Genomic DNA, 20,818 nt, shown 5'->3' with positions numbered 1-20,818 from the left:
ACTGAGTTATCATAAGTCTGTGATGTAGCTTTCTGTCATTGAATTATTTACACCAAAATATACTTCTATGGGTTAGAATGTTTTTTTTTGTTTTAATCTGCCAAGCAGAAGCCTTTGAGGTGAATCTATGGGTTCATTGAAGACGATGTGCTGTTCTGAGATTATTTCAGGATTTTAAACCATTTCAGTTGCTGCCTTCATGGTCCTCTCATGAAGTTGTACTTTTGAGACCTGAAGTTGCACATTAATGTGAAATGAAAAAGGAGTTGTTTTGTCATTTTAGAGCCAAAAAAAAATCTGAAAGGAAAAAGAAACGAGAAACACAGGAGTCCAAAAAACGACAAAACACGTCGTCCATAATGAGAAACCCAAACTTGTGATCTTTTATCTCATTTCTCATTTCCAGTCGAGTTTCCCTTTTGATTGGTCTTTACATTTCACTTTGCTTTCAGCTTTTGACCCTAAACTGGCGCCATACTTTTTCTTTACAGAAGTATTTTAAAGTGTTTGTCATTAGAATCAACTTGAAATGCACCATGAGTCAAAGTGATCACGAAACAGAAACACATTTTTCTATAAAAATGACCTTTGCTCTTCCAGTTAGATTCAGCATATTGTTTCTGACGTTGCTGAGGGCAACATGTTGCGTCTCTTCGTTGCTTTAAATGCAGTTTCATCACCTGCCTTTAGCCCTCTGTTGCCTTGCTGTACCGTTTGGTTTGAAAGGATGTGCTTCCATTCGCTGGTTCTTCACAGGAAGAAAAGCAAAGCGGCATCGACGATATCGTGATCACGTTTGTCTTTCTCCTGCCAAGTCCAACGTCCCCGTCCCTTTACACAGGCAGCGCGGTAAACATTTGTCTCGACCACGCTGTGTGGATTGGCACAGCGGGCTGTTTAGCATGTTGATGAAGGCGTTAGCGGGGGTTGCAGAGGCTCTCGCTCTGATCCGAGGTCTGCTGCGTGAACCAACAGGAAGGACGTCTCAGTCGCCTCAGGACTGAATGTTGCCGTCGCGCGTCGGTCTTGTGAATACACGAGATTGACGCACGACCTTTGCAGAGTGGCGTCTCGAGATGCTGTTTTTATTTAGATGAAGAAACAAACATTCATGCATTCATCATCAAATGTGGTTGTTCCGGTCTTAATGTCCTCATTAAATCAACAATGACTGTAAATAAATACTACTTAAAAAAAAAAAAAAAAAAAAAAATGGTTCCAACATTTTATCAGTCATGTAAAAAAAAAAAAAAAAAACACTTCCGAGTGGTTTTCATTTTGGCAATAAACTATTAATTCTCTATAGAATGAAAACAATCAAACCTCAGCAGGACGTTTGTTGTATCACTTTGACTTGATTTGTATCCCCTCGTTCTTTTCTATTTCAAGATTTAGTGCCTTTTTTGGACGGTAGACTGTTCTGTAAGCGCTGTGTAGGAGATCTACACATGCCTTTTGTTACTTTCATCTGTTGGAGAAACCGTATCTGTTCTTTTTAAAAGGTGTTTTTATTGATATTCTATTTACAAGGGAATAAAACGTGATCCGAGTCCAATGCAGCGTGTCCTGGTTTGTTTTGTCTGATTCAGTGTGTGTGTGTGTGTGTGTGTGTGTGTGTGTGTGTGTGTGTGTGTGTGTGTGTGTGTGTGTGTGTGTGTGTGTGTGTGTGTGTGTGTGTGTGTGTGTACACACACTGTGTGTACTGTAAATGTGTATACGGTCAAAGTACCGTAAACTGTCCCTGAACGCTTCATTTCACATCTCAAACGATTAACACTCGCAGCTAAAGAAGCAACAGAAACGTTATTTGAAAGAGAAAACATCGAGAGCTTTAACATGTGAAATACCCCAAACTGTTAAACCAATCCAGACTCAAGGTCCACTTACTGCCTTTTTCTGGAGCTTTCAACTGAATCACAGTCTTCACCAGATGAGGGTTTCTGAGCAACACGTCATCCGCTGATGAAGACAGAGCGGTGAGGTTGAAAGCTCTGGATAAATAAGTGGACCATGAGTTGGGATTTGTTTTGTGAGATGCTGTTTCCTTATGAATATCTATAAAATAAACATCAGATCCACTCACCTTGAACACGCTGCGTCAGGCGCCGACAGCTCGGCACATTAAATAGTGCAAATAATAAACAAATTAACTCTTTTAATCTTTTTTATTTTTTCTTACCAGATGACTGTTCAGATGATAAAAAAAGAAAAGAAAATTATAAATGTATTATAATACATGTTTATTCTTTGGATTGCAGCATAGAATTACATAAAACAATTAAATTAATCAAAACCCAAACTTGTGCTCAGATTTGTCTTTTTATAAGTCTTAATATGCGCACACACACACACACACACACACACACACACACACACACACACACACACACACACACACACACACACACACACACACACACACACACACACACACACACACACACACACACACACACACACACACACATCAAGGCAAAGTCGCCGCCACAGAATCAACAGCAGCGACAGACTGATAATGATTAGTCGGGGTGATATAGTAATACTGGTGACCCATTGTTCAGACAGCTGAATGTGTGGAAGGGTTCTGGAGGGTCTTAAGCTCCTCTTATTACTCAGCTCAGTTAAATACGGCTGCTGGTACCGAGGAAGTTTGAAAGCAACACATTGCGTCGATACCAACTGCCTTTAAAAATGCACCGAGACGAGGAGTCCTATCGGAATCCACGGCTGTTGAAATAATCGGTTATTGAAAAAAAACAAAAAAAAACCACACAAAACCCCCCCGAGGCTGCGCTGCGTATTGCTCGTCTGTGTGGTTTATTCTAATGTGAGAACACAGAGTGGTGAACTGTAGCCAAGCAGGTTAGAACTCTGTCAGCTACAAAAAGGGAAGAAGTTGTCAGAACAATCTGGAGAGGAGAGAAAGAGGTAGTAAAAAAAAAAAAAAAAAAAAGATGAACACTCACTACCAAGGCAGGGAAACGTGTTGTAGTGCCTGTCATATACAATATATATATATATACATATATATATATATGTATATATATAGATATATCTATATATATATCAAGACAACTACTTTTCTGCAGGTAAAAAGTTTTTTTTAAATCAGATCGGGTCACTGCAGCAGGGCAGTGGTGGGTTGTAAGTCCACAGACTTTGAGGGTTTTATGGTGGTGTATAAAATTCCCTGTGTGGAAGTCAGGCCCCTCCAGCAAGGCAGTAATACAGGAGCTCAACCCAGTGAAAAGCTCATCGACGACGTCCCTTTGACAGCAGCAGAATGGTTTGATATCATTCTGGAAGGCTCCTGTTAAACAATCCGTCTCACAGTACAGCAGTGGTGTGTGTGTGTGGGGTGAGAGCTGGCAGTCTGGCTCCGGGCTGAAGGCCACATGGGGACAGAGGACCCTGGTCCCTCAGAGCAACGGGAGGCGAATGCAGCGCAGATATGAGACGCTCAACAGGAAAAGATGATTTGAACATATACGTATGAATATGCTGGGACACAAATCGCATCGGTGAAAATGAACCGATGTGGTTCTTGGGTTGATACAGTCACATAAATAACACTTCTGGCTTTGCTCTGATCTGTACAGTGGCAGACATGGAGGCCACTGAAACACAAGTTACAACATGAAATCCACTCTGAGCAAAACCCTCATCTCCAACGCTAGCTCTCTTTTTTTTTTTTTTTTTTTTAATAGTTCCTTATTGAAATGCGAGCTGGAATTTTTTTTGAATCCAATGTCAGCGTCACACTTAATCTGGTAGAGTAACGCTCTCACTGAGTGGAGAGCGAAGAGGAAGATGTGTGCTGGAAGAAGAGATAACTGCTCTCAATTGAACCAATATGGACTTCAAATAAATAATAAAAAGCTGAGCAGTGAGTGATGGAAAGCAGAACCATCGGAACCATTTGAGTACAATTAAAAGAACTTGAGAACACGGGATCACAACACGGGATCGGGTTGTATTTCCTTCAGACAGAAACAAGTGTTCCCAGATATGAACTCTTGCGTTCCCTCTGAAGCGTCGTCGATATGGAAGCAGTGTGTGAGGACACTCGCTCACATGGCTTCTGAGGCACAAACACATACGAGGGAAGCCTGAAGTGATCTCCAACCCCTAGAACGGCGCCGCGCGAGCCCAGACCAGGACGGGAGAGTCCACCAGCCACAGAGAGGGGTGTTCACAACTCGTCCGGGGGGGGGGGGGTTGCCCCCTCAGCGTATGGAGGAACGCGGCAGCTGGTGGTCATTTCTCGTCTTGGCAAGAACTCGCCGACATAACTGAATCAGAGCCAGGTCCACCCAACATTCACACACAATCACACACGAGAAGAACTCCCTTCCTTCATTACCACATCATGAACCACGATATTATTAAATAAACAGCAGTCCACACCTCCCAAACCACTTCACTATTCGCCAACTCCTACCCTAGCAGACAGCCACCAGTAGACCCCAGGGTCAGATATTAAATACACAGATTATGACTCGTTGTCTCCTCGTCATATTACACTTCCTCTCCAGAGACATCCGTCACCCAGGAAACATTACGACCTTTTTTTTTCTCCCTCCCAGCTCATCTTCAAGGCTCACATAAGTGCCTCATTTTTTTTTTTAAACCGTTTCATATTAAAAACTGAACCAAAGCTCTGACTTTAGTTCCTCCGTCTGGGGTTAAAAAGAACAGAAAACTACTGTAATCCCAATCTAGTACACAGAGAGAGACAGAGATTAATCAACCGATCCACTGACAGGTACATCTACAATGCTAATAGCAGCAATTTTCATGGAATCATTTGTGCAATATTCATCAAAATAAAAAGGCGTTTATCAATTTTCATGCGATAAAATGCATGTGTACAAGCATTTAAATATAAATAGTAAATTCAGGCCTCTCGAATTAAGAAGGCGCGTGATAGAACATTAAAAGGTGATGATAGTGTGGTCACGTGTGCGCGTCATGGCAACACACTCCTTAGTATACATGGATGTCACCATAGAAACCGCATATATAATGATAAGCAGAAGTTCTTCATCATCAGGATATGAACTTAGAATAGTCGTTAATAAAGGAGACGCGGCGCTGAAGTAACCAGGTGATGCTGATCACGAAGGAACATCACAACCAATCAGAAGACGCCGTTGCTCACTTGGTGAGACGACTCAAACCTCAGACCTTAAATCGAGTTCACCAGGAGGATCTTCTCACTTTACAAAGCTCTCCCAGAGCTCGGTACTCCTTATGATGAGGAACGTGCTGCTGATGCTTTTCCACCAATGAGCACACAGAGCATAAGGTCCCTGTCAAACGTCAAGAGTCCCTCCGGAATGTGTTCAATAGGAAAATATACATTTGTTTTTTTTTAAATCCCAAAGTGTGCCACATCATCTTGCATTTTCTCCAACAGACGTTCCAGGAATGTTCAGTCAGAACCGCTTTCCTGTTCTAAACGTTCTCCCAGTTATTGTTCTCCCATTTAGAATCAAACTAGCCTCTCTTAAAAAAAACACATCAAATGCACAGAAGCAAATCCATTCTCCTCCCGAGCGTGAAACACCCAGCAGAGCTTCTTCTGTGTCTACATCGCTTTCCCCTCCTCAACACGTACACATTCCCACCCGGCCACACCGGAGGACCACAGCGCCCCCCGGTGTCCAGACGTCAGTCACAGAGGACGACCAGCTCCCTGGCTTCAAGGACAGACGTCCAACAACCGTCTTCACGTCGCTGGTCGGTTCGAGGGATCCGTCCACGGCTCGTCTGCCTCTCCGTCTCGCCGCACCGCGACAACACGGCCGCGTTCTGCTCACATACAGATGCTTCTTATCCAACGTCTCCAGTGCAAAACAGACTTTTAAAGCCTCCCGGTACAAGAAACTCGCTCCCTTAGTGGCTTTGTCCCACAAAAGGACACAACTTCTCCTGCTCTGCACACAAAGCCTTCGACATCGACACGACTACAACAATATGAACTCATCTGTGCAGACAGGGCAACACTGTACAACATTTACACACACACACACACACACACACACGCACACACACACACACACACAGACACACACACACACACACACACACAGTCATTCCCCCTCTGCGGTCCCTGAGATCACCTCACACTTAGCACAAGGCATTCTCTTAAACACAAACACAGCTCACAGAAATTAAATAAAGAGAAGATACAAATGCAAACCAAGCCATGGTGAAGGCACATTCTGGGAGGATCTATCTTCAAAAGAAAAAGTCCAGGAGGAGGAGTCTCAAGCAATGCGTCCAAGTGTTCCGTCTGTAGACGAAGAGAGTCCAGAGTGGGGGGGGGGGGGGGGGGGGGGCAGCCGGAGCGGAGGATTCTGGGACATGAAGTCTCTGGACTACCAGGTAGAGACATCGTCATATCCAGGGATGCAAACACACAGTGGGATACGTTGTACAGTAGGACTGGTTTGAGTTTCTCACTCTGACCCCAAAATTTTAAAAGAAATCCAATTTGATCCAATTTTTGTTTCCCAATTCACGAAAGCACATGAGAGTGAGACGTGAAAGGAGGATTTAAAAAAATGCAAAAGAAATACTAAAAATCAATTAAATATTTCTAGACGCAATGACTACTAATAATAATCATTGTGAGTAAATGGCAAATAATAATAATAATAATAATAATAATAATAGCCAGCATCCAAGTGGAAAACATGAAGCCTTTTCATTGTAGAAGTGCTGTGTCTGCACTTTAAGTTTAAATATATATATTCTCAGAGGTGAACTGGGATTAAAAAAGTGACCAGTTTGCATCCCTGTATATCCGCTCAGAACGCATCTCAAATGTTCTGCCGCAGCGTCTGACACTCCGAGCACCACGAAGTCTGCGCTGCCTTCCGTTCACTCTCAGCAGTCTTCCCATTGACCGCCATTCATCTTCCCACATGATAAATAGTCCTTCCACGGACTTCTATATACTCTGCATAGTCTTTCATCAACTTACTTGCATCGGTTCTGAACGGCCTCTTCATTGTCTTTATTCTACTTCCATCCATCACCTGTGGATGGATGCAGTGAGTGTTTTTCTAATAGGAGGGTGGGCAGTGTGTCACTTCTGATGCTGGAGCCTGTTGCATAGCTGGGAGGAGAGGAGGAGGAGGAGGAGGAGGAGGAGGAGGAGGGCTGCGGGGGGAGTTCATCTCTCCCATCCAGCTCCTACTTTCCCTCCCTCAACTGCTCCAGGACTTGCGGTTCTCCCCCCGGCGGGCAACAATGGCTTCTCCTCGCAACACGGGGACGTGGGCGGGAGTGGGGAAGTCTCCCGTGCGCCGGCTGGTCCGATCGCGGCAGGAGAGCCGGTCCGGGCGAACCAGGACCCCGTAACCCGGTTTGCAGTGGAAATACCGATGACCTCCGACCGAACCGTCATTTTTACCTGTCGGGAGAAAAACAAAAAGGAGGCCGTCAGCGCCAGCCGGACGCCATTCAGAAGTGTACTGTGGTCAGCTCCACCAACCAAGGGCCGGACATTAACCAAGCAATATTTGTGACCATTACTAAACTACGGTATACTCTTTCACTCTGCCAACACCTGGTGCTTGAGGAAGTGGTTTCTCATGTATTTGTGTGTGGCCCTTTAATTGTGTACTTACCTACAGGGGTGTCCAGCTCCACCCCCACCCACACGCCTTCGGCGAACTGCGTCACTCCCACGTAACGCACGGTCCCGGCCTTATTGCTTCCTACTGTAACATACGCCCCTTCTGTCAGCCAATCAGGCAGTACGTCATCATGGCTGCGCTCGTCATCGTCCATAAAGATCTCCAGCCTCTCAAAGCCGCCTCCTCCTTCTCCTCCTCCTCCTCCTGAGTCGACCAGCTTGTGTTCAGAGAAGGAGTTTTCTGCAGTGACGTTGTTGTGATTGGCTGAGCTGTGGGAGGCGGGCGGAGCGACGGCGGCCGCCTTGGTGCCACACTGAGAAGGAGAGGTTACAACATCGTTCCTGTCAGCACCCTGCTGCCGGGGGGTTGTGGGTAACGCGGTCTCGGCAGCCAGGAGGGAGGAAGACGAGGACGAGGGTTGGAGGACGTCACACAGGGTAACCGTAGAAACACTACCGGAGAAGTAGCCGCTCGATGACTGGCTGAGGGGGCTGAGGGGGGTGATGTCATGCGGGTCATGCACGGGAAGAGGAGGGACGTCTGGGAACTCGGCCCGTCTGTCTCTGGCCGGGGGCCGTAGAACTGCAGTCTACAGGAAACCAACGGTAGCCACGGGAACAGGGGGACAGACGAGAGCGTGCGAGGCAAAACATCAGAACAAAAATCAACAATAATCATCAACTTCCCCCCCAAAAAATGTCACAGTCACCCTTTGGACCAATCAGGTGCTCTTAAATCTAGGGTCTGCTATGTAGCATGAAAACATTGACATTTGCAGCCACACTGTAAATAACACAGTCGCCCTTTGGGCTAATGAGCAAATACATGAAAAGGTCTTTGGAACAAAACCACACATATGATTACGTTACTGCAAACAGCACCAGATCAGGAACCAATAAGGAAGCAGCACAGTTAGTCAAAAGGTACGCCGACAAACTGGGGGCGTGGCGTTCATAAGACGGGAGCATTTCCCAGGCGGAGAGCGTCTAACACAAAGATACTGTTGCCTGCATTATTGGAGGTGTATGATCTGGTGCATCTGGAGCTTGGCCCATACTGTGGACTAACATACAGGGTTGTCTCAGCCTCTGCTGATTCACCGCCTCTGTCAGTCACGCCAGAATTGATGGCGGGGAGGAGCAGTAATAAATAGCTGCAGCGACCCTTAAACGCAGTGTGGCAGTAGACAATTTAGTGTCCAGAGGGGTTCCAGATTGCAATTGCGTAAAGTGTTGTGCAGCTTCGATATGACTGCGTATTAGATTGATGAAAGCTGCAGCGCTTATCCACAGACCGATAATTTGATCCAATTACGAATACACAAAAAAAGCCAACGATTTTTGGAACGTTTTGGCACAAAAACAATCCCCATATTGATCAAATCCAAATCGTGATATGAATCACAATCTGAGCGACGGGGGATCAAACGGGGGAATCTCACCGTGTCGGCTTTGACTCGGGTGTCGTCCCCTCCTGATGTCATGATGCGAGGGACGTGCTGCCGAGTAACAACAAACACGGTCATGACTTGGCGACACATCTGCATTCCTGTACACTCACATTGTTTAACCAGTCGAGCATAATTTGCTGCTAATTATATGCTTAAACTTTGTAATCTCGATTCCGTCAGCGAGGCTAACTGGGTCCCACACAGTTAAACAAAGAACGGAGCTCTGCTGACCTGCTGGCTGTGTGGCGACGGTCTCAGCTCCTTCTTCTCGTCCCGCGCTGGAAACAGAGACTTGAGCAGTTTGGGCATCTGAGGGACCAGCGCCTTAACTGAAAGATAAGAGGCAGCAAGTCCTGAACGACCTGGGGGAGGGGGGGGGGGGGGGTGAGGTGAGAGAGGAGGAGGAGGAGGAAAGGAGCGAGGAAAGAGGAGCAGGTGTGGGAAGTAGAGGAGGTGTGAAAGAGTAAGACAAGAAAGTTGAAAGCGGGTCCAAGAAATGGCAAAAAAAACACCAACACAGTGATAGACTGACAGAAGAAGACATCAGCCGGCAATAAGACACACTGACGGTTGATTTGGCAATTACAATGTGATTAAAAAAAACAACCTACTACTGAAAAATATTAATTCTGTTCATTTCGTGAACGGAATTAATCTAAAGTCCCAATAACATGAATTCTGACATGCACAAGAAATCACTATGAGACAGAATATATTCAGACTGATTACAATGAAAAGCTTTGGTAATGACCATGAGGAGAGAGGAGAAGGACGAAGGAGAAGAAGCAGCACTGCGTTAAGACGAAGACGGCTACAGAAATGGATGTGAGCGACACCAGAAGGAGCAGGTAGGAAGAGACGCATCATCTTACACGGAAGAAAGGGAACAGAGCATTGAGAGCCAGCATTTAGTCACGGAAACAATGACACAGTCATATTTTTTGCCGGCATCAAACACAAGGAGTGGAGTCTCATGATGGAGATCTGAGTCTTATTGAGATCAGCGTGTAGTAGAAATGGATGAACCCGTTTAGGAGAGAAGAGGGATGAAGGAACTGGTAGGAGAGGAACAGTGACAAGGGACGTATGGCAGAGAAGAGAGTAGAGGGAGTAGAGGGAGTAAAGGGAGGAGGTCTACCTTGCTCCGGCTCCTGGCTCTGCGGGGGCGAAATGCCGAAGGGAGTCGGAGATGAAGACGGGGAGGTGGAGTAGGCGGAAGGGGACGAGGCGGGCCGGGGGAGGGTGCGGTAAAACTGAGAGGGCATGAAGATATCCTGCTGACTCTCCCATCGGCCCTGAGAGACAGACAGGCAGAGAGACGACAGGACATGGGTTTGGAAACGTGTTATTCAGTCACATAATATTCAAACTCGTCACTCTAACCAGCTGTTGTTGAGAAGAGTCAACATGTAGAGGCAAGAAGCTAATAGTGCGTTACCTTGTCTTCCAGGCAGGTTGTGGACAGGTCTTGTCTACTTCCAGACAGCTGAGGATGGATGGACAGACACAGAGAGAGAGAGAGACAGACAGACAGACAGACAGAGAGAGAGAGACATCAAGTGAAATCAGTTTACATTGTACTATTTTGCATCATCTTGTCAGGCATTATAGTGGCACTGTATATGTGCTTTACCCTGTGGACAGAAGGAGAACTGATGCTCCGTCTGTTGCTCTTCCCTCTGCTCGTCAGTTGCTCCTTCACTGCCACCTCCTAACACACACACACACACACACACACACACACACACACACACGTTGTCGTATTAGGAAGTACTCAATTGAAAAAGTACAAAGCGTAAAAAGAAATCACAACTTTGAAAAAATGTAATAATCATAGGCTGCTGTGTGTTAAAACACGGCACGTCTGCCTATCGATCAATAGACTTGAGATCGTCTGTCTCTCTACCGGTTTCTTCCCCTACCTGTCTGAGTCTATCCAGAGTCAGGATGTTCTCCAGACTGAGGACGCTGCGGAGGTATTTCTCGATTGCGGCCTCGTTATCAGCCGACTGGCTGTTGTGTGCGCTGGCGGCGAGGTTGGCCAGCATCTCCCTGTCCTCTGAACCAGGGGCGTCCTGATGGGACAAAATCATCGTACACGATTTTGAGATAAGTGATCCACCCTTCTGAAAGTTTCTTAGGCGAAACACGCCCGGTATGTCTTCCCCTGGCCTTACCCCGGGGATGTTGGAGACCACCTCGAAGGTGACCCCGCAGCCAGGTATGGTGCTGCGGGTGGACATCCTTCTGAGAAAGTTGTGTGCAAAGCCCTGGCGTCCCGGGTTAACGTTGACGCAGATCCTCTTCCTCAGGACCAGCTGCATGTCGGCGGGGTGGCTGAGCTGCACCACCGCTCGAACCGTCAGGTATACCCGGTGCTCCGGCCACGCCCCCCCGCGACTGAGCTGGGGACACTCATGGACTGTGGAGTCCCACGATGCCTCTGCTTTGACCTGCAGGGGTCGACAAACACACTTGGTTAATGACACGGTTTCCAAAAGTGGACGTCCTCGAGGGGGGGGTGGGGTGGGGTGGGGTGGTGTCCTTCATCCTCACCTCTCCGTCGTAGTGTTTGACGATCTGCAGGTCAAAGAAGTCGTCCTCGTCCTCTCCACTCAGGGTGGCGTCCCAACCTCCGGCCTCGGGAACCTCGAACTGCTCCTGAGAGCTGAGGTCATCAGCTGGGGAACAAAACAGCAGAAACCATCGCAAATCAGCCGGCGAGTAGAAAAACACCAGAGCGGGCATATTTTATTTGGCAAAGAAGCGACATACGTTTAAGGTTCAGGAAGAGGACAGGAGTATGAGTCTCCATGCCCGGCAGAGGAACCCTGTGAACAAACATGTGATACACACCGGGATCAACATATACACCATTCTGTCCCTTAAAGCTGAGAGAGGCCTTCACAAAGAAACATCACATAAATCTAGTCAGTGTGTCATACCATTCAGCAGGCGCTCCAGGAATGCCGCTGCCAGCAGAGGGCACCATGACAGCGTTTCTCTCCTCCGTCAGAGTCAAGCGCCACTCCAGCAGCTGGGCCTCCCTCTCCATGTCATCCTCCGTCTTTTCTGTGGACACAACAACGCTCACACGTTTAACACATCCTACACTGAAAGACACCAAACAACCCGAAGAGAGGGCAGATTTTGGAATGTGTGAGCTTGTTTTTATGAATATTTGTGTGTGTGTGTGTGTGTGTGTGTGTGTGTGTGTGTGTGTGTGTGTGTATATGTGTTACCTGCTTTGCTGACCAGGCTCTGCAGGTGTTGGTCGAGGTATTCCTGCCTCTTGGTGAGAGCAGCTAACCACTGCCGCCGCAAACGTTCCAGGTCTCTTTCCTGCAACAACAAACCAGTGAGTTAATCATTTCGGGCTTCAGTTCACTTTTAAGTCAAAGTAAGACTTATTGAAGGAGGCAAACGAGCTGTGGACAGAGCTGTGGAGAGAGCTGTGGACAGAGCTGTGGACAGAGCTGTGTTCGTCTGATCTACCTGATAGCTGTCCATCTCGTCTCCTTCCTGGTCTGCTGCTGTGTTTTGGGTCTCCACACAACCCACTGACACTGCGAGCAGTATTTCTGCGATCAGAGGCATGGTGCCAGAGTCCTGAACCGAACGCACGTCCACCTGGATTCGCCTGGACTGACCCTGGAGATGAGGAGGAGGAGGAGGAGCGAGACACAGACGGTCAGAAAATATTTAGAAGCTGGCTTTTCGGTTGAAGTTTTCTAGTTCCACCTGCTATGATCAAGTCGACTGTGGTTGCGTCAGGGCTCTTCCCCTACCTGCCGAAGCTGGAAGATTCCCCCGGTCTGCACATCCCTAGCAGGAACCACTTCCACTGGGACAAAGTCTCCGTTCTCGTTTATCTCCAGGATTTGAATCCACAGCTCAAGGCGACGCGTTACCTCACTCCACCTTCAAAAAACACACAACACCAGCGCATTGGTTTTTCATCATTCACTGGAAAGCAAAGGGAAACGTAAAAAGTCAAAGATGACCGTCTACCGGTCTCGTAGTGTGCGCGTCTTGGCCTGGATGATGCTGAGGTCCCACAGGGCGGGGTTCCTTCCTGCATCCGCCTGTCTGTGTCCAAATACCTCGATGACAACTGCCCCTTCAGTCAGGTATTCGATGAAATCCTCGGTCACTGACACTGCCACCTCCTGCAGGACCAAAGAAAGTTTTACACCAACAACATGTCCCCACACACCACCTTTTACATAAATATCAGCTTTCCAGCTCCCTGTGTGTCAGTTTAACACAACAACGATTATAGTCGCCCGTCTCCTCCCTCCCAGGCTTCACCTTGCAGCTGTCAAACACCACCATGCAGTGTGGGTCCTTGGTGCTGGGCGACGAGGACGCTGGGTCCACTTCAGGAGCCACGATGATGGGCTCAGGCTGGTCCCAGAAGGAATACTGACAGAAGACAAAGTTGGACAGGTACTGGGGAAGACCAGTGGCCTGCAGGATCTTAATCTGTAGAGGGAACACGGGTCAAAGGTCATTTCAGAACAAACTCCAGAATTGATTGCAGGACTGTGCAGGTCCTCCCAGAGATAGTGTACTTGATCTCTGATGATCCCTCCGTCTTACCATGCAGACCAGTTTGCGATCCTGCACTTCAGTGTCTTGATTGTTGTCGGGTTCGTCTCCTCCAGCCATGTTGTCCTCTAATCCCCCTCCAACCCTCACCACCTCCACATGGAGACGCCCTGCCACCTGACCACAGGAGAGGAGCCGGGAACACATGAGAAAACACTTTTACCCCCCATCCATAGCTAGAAAATGAGTGTTAATAAAAGTTGTTCTACTCCAAAGCGACTCAATGAAAGTCACTCTGGAATGGTGTCACAGAGATCACTAGAAACATCTCAACAAAAGTAGCTGCTGGAAATTAGAAACCACAACAGAAACTACATTAAAGGAATTCATAATACACCAAGTCTGGAGACTCCATCTCCCAAGCTCTGATTCCTTACTGATTCCCTTTCTTATGACAAAGAGACAGAGGAATCAAATTGATAACCAACCGGTCTGGGACTACTGTACCTCTCCCTTCTGGTTGATGATGGGAACAGCGTACTGCAGCTTGACATCATAGAAGAGACAGGAAAGGAAGACATTCGCAACGCCGATCAGACTGTGGTTTTCCTGCTCGTCGAAGAACGGGTCTGCTCGACGAAAATACGAGCGCATCACCTGAACAAAGGGAAGAAGGAGAATGTGGAATACAATACAACTTTGTTTTGCTGATATGAGAGTTCTAGCGTATCTTCATCTGAACTTTGTCAAGTTAACTCACGGGGTTGTCTTGGTGATGGAGGTGGTAGTCCTGCCACTCTTGGTAGAGCTCTCTCATGTCAACCAGACGGTTCTCCATCTTCTCCAGACTCCAGATCTGCTTCCCTCGACACCGACGTCGGACCTGAATCGCTGGTTCGCTGAGCACAGCGTCCCTCTACACACACACACACACACACACACACACACACACACACACACACACACACACACACACACACACACACACACACACACACACACATATATTTTGAGAATTGTCTGTGCTAAAAACAGAGAACAGGGAGATCTGTGCATGTGTCAGTGTCTCATGCTTGTGTGTGTGTGTGTGTGTGTGTGTGTGTGTGTGTGTGTGTGTGTGAGACCTTGCGGTTTGCGTTGAGGTTGTCTGATGGGATTTGCAGAGTGACTCTGTACTCTGTGTGTCGCTCCAGCTCCTCAGAGATGAAACAGGCTTCTTGCACCAGGAGGTTTGCTCTCACTATCTGCTCCCTCAACCGCCGCAGACTCCTGACCAACACCGCCTCCCTGGAGGAGGAGCGGGGGGGACAGAGGCGAGGGGGAGGGAATAGAAAGAGGTGGTGTTTAGTTTGCATTTATATCAAAATGAAGAGAAAAAAAAGATTGAAATTCATTCAGCGTGTGCACTCTAACCTGTCCTCATTCCACTGTCTCAGTCTGCTCTGAGCGCTGGTTGAATGACTCATCCCTCCCATGCTGAGCCTCTCCAGGCTGCGGTAGTGAGACTGCTGTCCTGGACCTTGCTGGCCAGACGCCGGCCCTCCAGAGGGGCCGGCCGACAGGCGGTCCGGGTTCAGCTTCTTGCGGAGCTGCTGGAGCTCCTGCTCGTACATTTGTCTCTGCCGCTCCAGAGCAGAGCGCTTCTCCTCCTCGTGCTGCCTCTCCAGAGATTGCAGGACTGCTTGCATGGGGTCTGATTGAGCGAAACGTAGAGGAGTCAGAAAACACTGGAGACTAAAGCAACTGAAGCTCCGTCAATGCAGAATATAGATATTGGATTTCCTTAACGCCTCCTTACCATTATTGCCCAGGGCCTTCATCATGACCTCTGTCTGGGCGAACTCGTAGGAGAAGCTGACTTCACTGGACACTTCGCTGGCTGTGTCCCCATCCGCATCCAGCTGCTCACTACTGCCGCTGTTCTTCATCACGCCGCCCTCCCCCTCCTCGTCCTCAGCTCCACGAGAGCGCCGTTTAGGCAGGTTGATCCTGCAGGTGGGACGTCCAGTTAATTGACCATAATCTTTAATAATAATCAACTCAGCGAGATGTTGTGTATCTTTAGATGGCACAATATCTTCAATCCTCATGCTGGAGCAGAAAACATTGATAGGATATAATAAAAATGTGAGATACATTAAAGAACTGTGCGTGTTTAAATAACTCAAATAAATTGAGTGAATATTTATATTGAAGAAAGTGATACGTATATTTAAAAGGAGGTACAACTTATGTCAACTTGGATTTACATAATCATTCTTGTGTATGCAGGCTGGGAAAACAAAAATCAACCAACCAAATATTGAGTAATATTTGATGATTTACCTGAAGAAGTGGTTGTTTCCCCAGAAGATTCGGTCTCCGTGGTGAAGCTGCAGAGCACTGCTCACTGGAGAACCATTAACACATGTCCTATAACAACACAGACAGCAATGACATCAGGATTTACTGTTGAAGACAGATGTCTCAAACCTTGGCTCTAGGTGCTCCCCCCACCCCCCCCATACACACTCAGACTTCGGGGTCTGAGATATCGGCGCTCCTTACCGAGCATTGCGGTAGGGGCTGAGGATGACCGCAGAATCCGCCGTTATGTCGATGACACAGTGCTCTGCCTGGATGCCCATGCCGCACAGCTGAATGTCCTGAGAGTCCGCCGAGCCCACCTTTGTGTGCTCCTGAGAAACAACATTCCAGATATGACTAAACGTTCTCAGCAGAGAGTTGGATAACATAATTACCTTGACAGAGTCACGTCTACTGGATTAAAGCCACGAAACGTCCTGATGGGCATGAACTTGTTTTTAGAAATGCAATCACAGATTGTATCTTTATCTGCTCTGATCTTGCCCATTTAACACTAGCTTGATTTTGTTTTCTTGAAAGCCGTTTGATGCTTTCATTAAATGAATTCCTGTCTTGAGGCCTCTCAACACAAATAACACTGTTTTCAACAAGCACCCACTTTTAGTCAGATGACAACTGAATCCTGCGAAGCCAGTTCGTTATGGAAATGACACTTCAGTTTCTCTAACCCAAATAGCTTGCATGTGTAAAGTCGAGTCGAGATGTAATGTTTAAAACGCTGAAGATGGAAGGGAGATTGTGTCAAACACAGAACGTGAACTCAATTATAGTGACATTGATTGGTATTCGGTGTGTACCTTCAGATAGTACACCAGCAGCTCGTTGAGGGCAGGGTCGGCGTTAAGGTTGACGAGGAAACTCTTATCATCTCCAACTTTAATCCCTGAAGACTGGAGAGAAATACCCAGACTCTCCAACTGCTTCTGGCGCTCCTGCAAAACACACAGAGATCCCATTCACAAAGTGTATGATACAATATCTAAAATCGTTGCTGTGGAGGAGTTTTACCAAATGAAGCGATTATGTATTGTAGCTCAACATGTTTGGTTTAATAACCGTATATTCACAACTCTAGTGCGTCTCACCTGTGCAACCTCCTCCGTTTTGCGAAGCTTCTCCTCCCACGTGATGGTCATCTCTTGAATCAACTTTTCGGACTCTTCCAGACGGTCTTTCAGCTCGGGAGCCTTCAAAGACTGGAGAGAAGAATACAGCAGATGAGAGTGTGGGAAAGCAGAGATTTCTACATGCCGATTTCTAAGATCTCTCACCTCAGCCTGAGTCAGTTGCACTCGCAGTTTCTCCACTTCCTCTCGGAGTTCCCTGATGATGCGAGCATTGGGGTCCTCGTTGACCACCGCGTGGTTGACGATGCTCTTCGCTCGGTCCGCGTAGCGCAGCGTCGACAGCGTCTCCTCGTAGTTGTCGGCTGCTGGACTCACGGTAGCAACCATCGCCGTGCGACTGTTGCCGCCCAGACAGTCCTGGAGGAGGAAGAGACACAAAGAGAAATTATACAACAATAAAAGAACATGCAGTGGACAGTCGAACAAGGGGGAAATGTTTCCAGTCCATGGTGGACATGTTAATCGTGTGCGTACCTTCAGCAGCCATGTCAGAACAGAGTCTCTGTAAGGAACAAACTTGTTCTTGTTCTTGGCTGTTCCCTGTTCAGCTAGCGCCGAGATCACAAGGCCCAGTGTGGTGAGAGACCTGACAAACACACGAACACTCGGGTTAAGTTCTTCTCATGTCATTTCATGCATCTGTTCAATGCTTGATATCACTATGCCCCCGTGTGTTGGGATTACCAAAAATCAAGCTTGTTTTTAGGGGTTTTCCAGACACATTCACTTCGTATTATACTATGATTTAGATGAAAGTAAAGTTGCTGTAGTGGGGCAAATAACTTCACAAAAAATAAAGAAAACCAAAAACCGTTTATATGCTTTCTTTCACATTTACAGCTACAAATGCAAATTACCAATAAAAAGAAAGAAATGTCAATTCTGCCAGGGCCAAAACATCTGTCAGACAATTTCTGGGGTAAAGACTCTCATAAACAGGGAAAAAAGCCCCAATCATGGGTTTGTGTGTCCGTGTTGAACTGCTTTGGCGTACTTGTTGATGTTGCTTCCCTCCTTCAGCCGTTCCCCTGCCGCTCCAGTCTTTGCTGCTCGCTCGCTTCCAGCCAAGTCTACCAGACTCAGCCGACTCACCTTCTCCCCGCTCGTCTGCAGAGAAAGACGGAGACCGATTACTGTCTCATTCTCGACACAGTATATTCAGCTGTTAAACTGACAACTTGCACATTTCTTTGTTTTAACACGAATGCCCCACCCCTACTTTCCATTAGGAAAAAAAGTAGTTTTGCGGATGATTGTTCGATTTTTGTCCACACGAGACAACTTTTGAATTTGCCTCGCTGGACAATTCTGCCCAGACCACATTAAAACTTGCCACCACTGGCAGTATTGAACATTAGGGAATATTTTCCTCAATGAATTACCCGCTGTGAGAGAATTTTCTTTTTGTCTTGTCAGTGAGCTGGATGGACGTGGAGTTAAATAAAGGACAGTGGCCTTGAAGCATGACATGGGTTGATTCTCATTACTGTCCCTTGCTAAATCAAAAAAAAAACAGCTGATGTTGTTGTCTAGGACGCACAAATGACTTGGCGCTGCGGTCTAGGACATTAAGGAAAGCGGTGTCGTGCATCCGCATGAGGTCTGACAGGATGGCTCGTTAATCACCAAGGAGACGCTGCATCAAGGCGACCCCTGCTGGGTTGTTCAGCAGCTTTCAACTGAGCATTTCTCTTGATTTGCCAGCATGATAGCAACAGACAACCCAGGAATAAACAAGGTGTTTGGTATTATCAGAAACGCTCCCCTCGACAATTTTGCTCTGGCTTGGCTGGATGCTTTCGTCAGCCCTTGTTCAGACCTCTATGCTTTCTCAGATTCTTGAGATTCCGCCAACCAAGTGCTCTGCAGGACTTTGGTTTCTCATCTTTCAGTCTCTTGTTGACGGCTTCCTTTTGGTTTCCTCTCACGGGTCGCTGAAGGTGCGGATATCACGTTGCCATCTATACTGGGACAGATCAGTAGCTGACGAGGGCCGAATGTTAACACCTGATCTTCACCTGACTGCTGCACAGCAGAGCAGTCGTCCCTCTGTGGTAGGTGGGAGGGTTGAGCCGCAGTGCTTCTGTCAAGTACAAGCCTTCGCATAGCCAGTGTGTGTGTGTGTGTGTGTATGTCGACCGAGAACCGTTGGAGAAACGTGTCTGGTGTTAAGGCTTTATCCACTAGGCGTCTTTAAAATAAGACTCCAAATGGAAAGAGCTTTCCCATTAACGTCAGACAAAACGTGTCTGACGATGCCCAGATCCTGTGATATTTCCCTACTTGTTGAGGAAACAGGTTTACTCCTACACACTCATGCCTCCAGTTAATCCATCTGGATTCCACACTGCTTCTACGATCTTCTTCAGTGGTGTGACCTTTGCAAAAATGTCAAAATTAAACTGAGTGAAAACACATGTCTTTAAGAAGATTCGCCTCATCGCCCTCTTCCCTAACGATCACAATAAGAATCATTGTGGTGCTAAAGAAGTGAAAGCTGAGAAGAAACAATAACTGCTGACTAAAATGAGTCATGTGTCCTGGACAAGAGACTGTAAGACACACAAACGTCATTTCATACGAGAACATCATCACATGAACTCTAACATGTTTCAGGTGGAGCTCTGTGTGGTGGAACGGAGGGTTGTGTGTGTGTGTGTGTGTGTGTGTGTGTGTGTGTTTTAGTTTTGGAGTTTCCATTGTATTGTGAAAACAAAAGAGGAAGTTTGATCGTACACGGCTCACATCACATCTCAGGCAAATCCAAAACCTGAATCCTGAAAAGACCCGGTCATGAGTCTAACTGATAAAGATCAACTTCCTCTGCACTGATACAGATCAGCCTGAGACCAGCACTTCTTCAAACCCCCCAGAGTAAAACAAACTATTAAACAAACAAGAGATTTCTATCTGGGACACTGAGCAAACAAAATCCAAATATAGAACTTTTTTTTTTTGTAACTTCTAAAAATAGAGCCGGTGACTGTCAATACCTATTGGAGAGCCAGATAGAGGGGAGGTGAAGCTGGTGAACGTGAACACCACTATGTACAGTAGGAAGCTACTCAACAACCGCAGCTCCTTATTGCAATGAGCAATGACTAGATTCTAACAAACGGTGCCATGTTCTGCTAACTGGTGGTGCCAGACTTTGAAATAATTACCAGTAAAGCACTTTCTTGTTAATGTGCATGTCTCTACAGTTTCATTAATTGCGTACAGCATGCAGACACTCGTTGTCCTATTCAATTCATAATGTCTAGCTGGCTGGTGAAACGGAGAAAAAGGAGGAAACATCAGCCACCGAGGCTCCTTTCTTAACAAGGGACTCGTGTAACCATGGGAGACGACACCCGGCTCAGCAGCTTTAAGGTACCGGCACAGGACAAGTGTCGGGGCATCAACACGCGCTAATAATATAGTTGGTGACGTCATGGGGAAAAAAATGGAAAAAACTAAAAAAAAAACGGTTTTCAACACTCAGCTATGTCACCAAAGCTTGACAGGATTCAGCAAAGCACAGAACGACACACAGCAAACAACTGAGCGGGGGCAGCAGACGGGGCCGAAGTTCAGACTGACTGAACTTTGAGTCTTTGGTTGACAAGTCTGAGCAGGACACGCTACTGAAAGGAAACCCTGTGATGAGCGACAGAATGACTCATCCCAGGATC

General features: G+C 47.0%; 1 protein-coding gene across 3 annotated transcripts in view; it reads right to left on the bottom strand.

Moving 5' to 3' along the window:
* Nucleotides 1-2,223: 2,223 nt before the first annotated feature.
* The window catches only part of kif13ba (kinesin family member 13Ba), a 37,853-nt gene continuing 19,258 nt past the window's right edge, over nucleotides 2,224-20,818 (bottom strand). The window contains exons 10-39 of one of the 3 annotated variants that reach the window (XM_068730953.1): nucleotides 18,139-18,251; nucleotides 17,619-17,730; nucleotides 17,289-17,501; nucleotides 17,103-17,213; nucleotides 16,815-16,949; nucleotides 16,198-16,328; nucleotides 15,976-16,062; nucleotides 15,449-15,639; nucleotides 15,064-15,343; nucleotides 14,775-14,937; nucleotides 14,411-14,566; nucleotides 14,158-14,307; nucleotides 13,702-13,827; nucleotides 13,411-13,584; nucleotides 13,111-13,268; nucleotides 12,888-13,020; nucleotides 12,595-12,750; nucleotides 12,342-12,441; nucleotides 12,045-12,171; nucleotides 11,875-11,930; nucleotides 11,656-11,780; nucleotides 11,277-11,552; nucleotides 11,022-11,174; nucleotides 10,733-10,810; nucleotides 10,538-10,585; nucleotides 10,238-10,394; nucleotides 9,331-9,461; nucleotides 9,091-9,147; nucleotides 7,641-8,238; nucleotides 2,224-7,423 (exon numbers count right to left, since the gene is read on the bottom strand). In XM_068730953.1, the coding sequence (XP_068587054.1) occupies nucleotides 7,218-7,423; nucleotides 7,641-8,238; nucleotides 9,091-9,147; nucleotides 9,331-9,461; nucleotides 10,238-10,394; nucleotides 10,538-10,585; nucleotides 10,733-10,810; nucleotides 11,022-11,174; nucleotides 11,277-11,552; nucleotides 11,656-11,780; nucleotides 11,875-11,930; nucleotides 12,045-12,171; nucleotides 12,342-12,441; nucleotides 12,595-12,750; nucleotides 12,888-13,020; nucleotides 13,111-13,268; nucleotides 13,411-13,584; nucleotides 13,702-13,827; nucleotides 14,158-14,307; nucleotides 14,411-14,566; nucleotides 14,775-14,937; nucleotides 15,064-15,343; nucleotides 15,449-15,639; nucleotides 15,976-16,062; nucleotides 16,198-16,328; nucleotides 16,815-16,949; nucleotides 17,103-17,213; nucleotides 17,289-17,501; nucleotides 17,619-17,730; nucleotides 18,139-18,251 (4,701 nt within the window). In that variant the 3' untranslated portion in view covers nucleotides 2,224-7,217. The remainder of the gene's footprint in view (nucleotides 7,424-7,640; nucleotides 8,239-9,090; nucleotides 9,148-9,330; nucleotides 9,462-10,237; nucleotides 10,395-10,537; nucleotides 10,586-10,732; nucleotides 10,811-11,021; nucleotides 11,175-11,276; nucleotides 11,553-11,655; nucleotides 11,781-11,874; nucleotides 11,931-12,044; nucleotides 12,172-12,341; nucleotides 12,442-12,594; nucleotides 12,751-12,887; nucleotides 13,021-13,110; nucleotides 13,269-13,410; nucleotides 13,585-13,701; nucleotides 13,828-14,157; nucleotides 14,308-14,410; nucleotides 14,567-14,774; nucleotides 14,938-15,063; nucleotides 15,344-15,448; nucleotides 15,640-15,975; nucleotides 16,063-16,197; nucleotides 16,329-16,814; nucleotides 16,950-17,102; nucleotides 17,214-17,288; nucleotides 17,502-17,618; nucleotides 17,731-18,138; nucleotides 18,252-20,818) is intronic. The other 2 variants (XM_068730954.1, XM_068730955.1) reach the window with 2 other exon arrangements.

This window comes from Cebidichthys violaceus, unplaced genomic scaffold (assembly GCF_023349555.1).
Source record: "Cebidichthys violaceus isolate CVI_PGR_0920_01 unplaced genomic scaffold, fCebVio1.0.p SCAF_5, whole genome shotgun sequence".
NCBI lineage: Eukaryota > Metazoa > Chordata > Actinopteri > Perciformes > Stichaeidae > Cebidichthys > Cebidichthys violaceus.
Note: the sequence above shows the minus strand (reverse complement) of the source record. Positions and strands in the feature narration are given on the sequence as shown.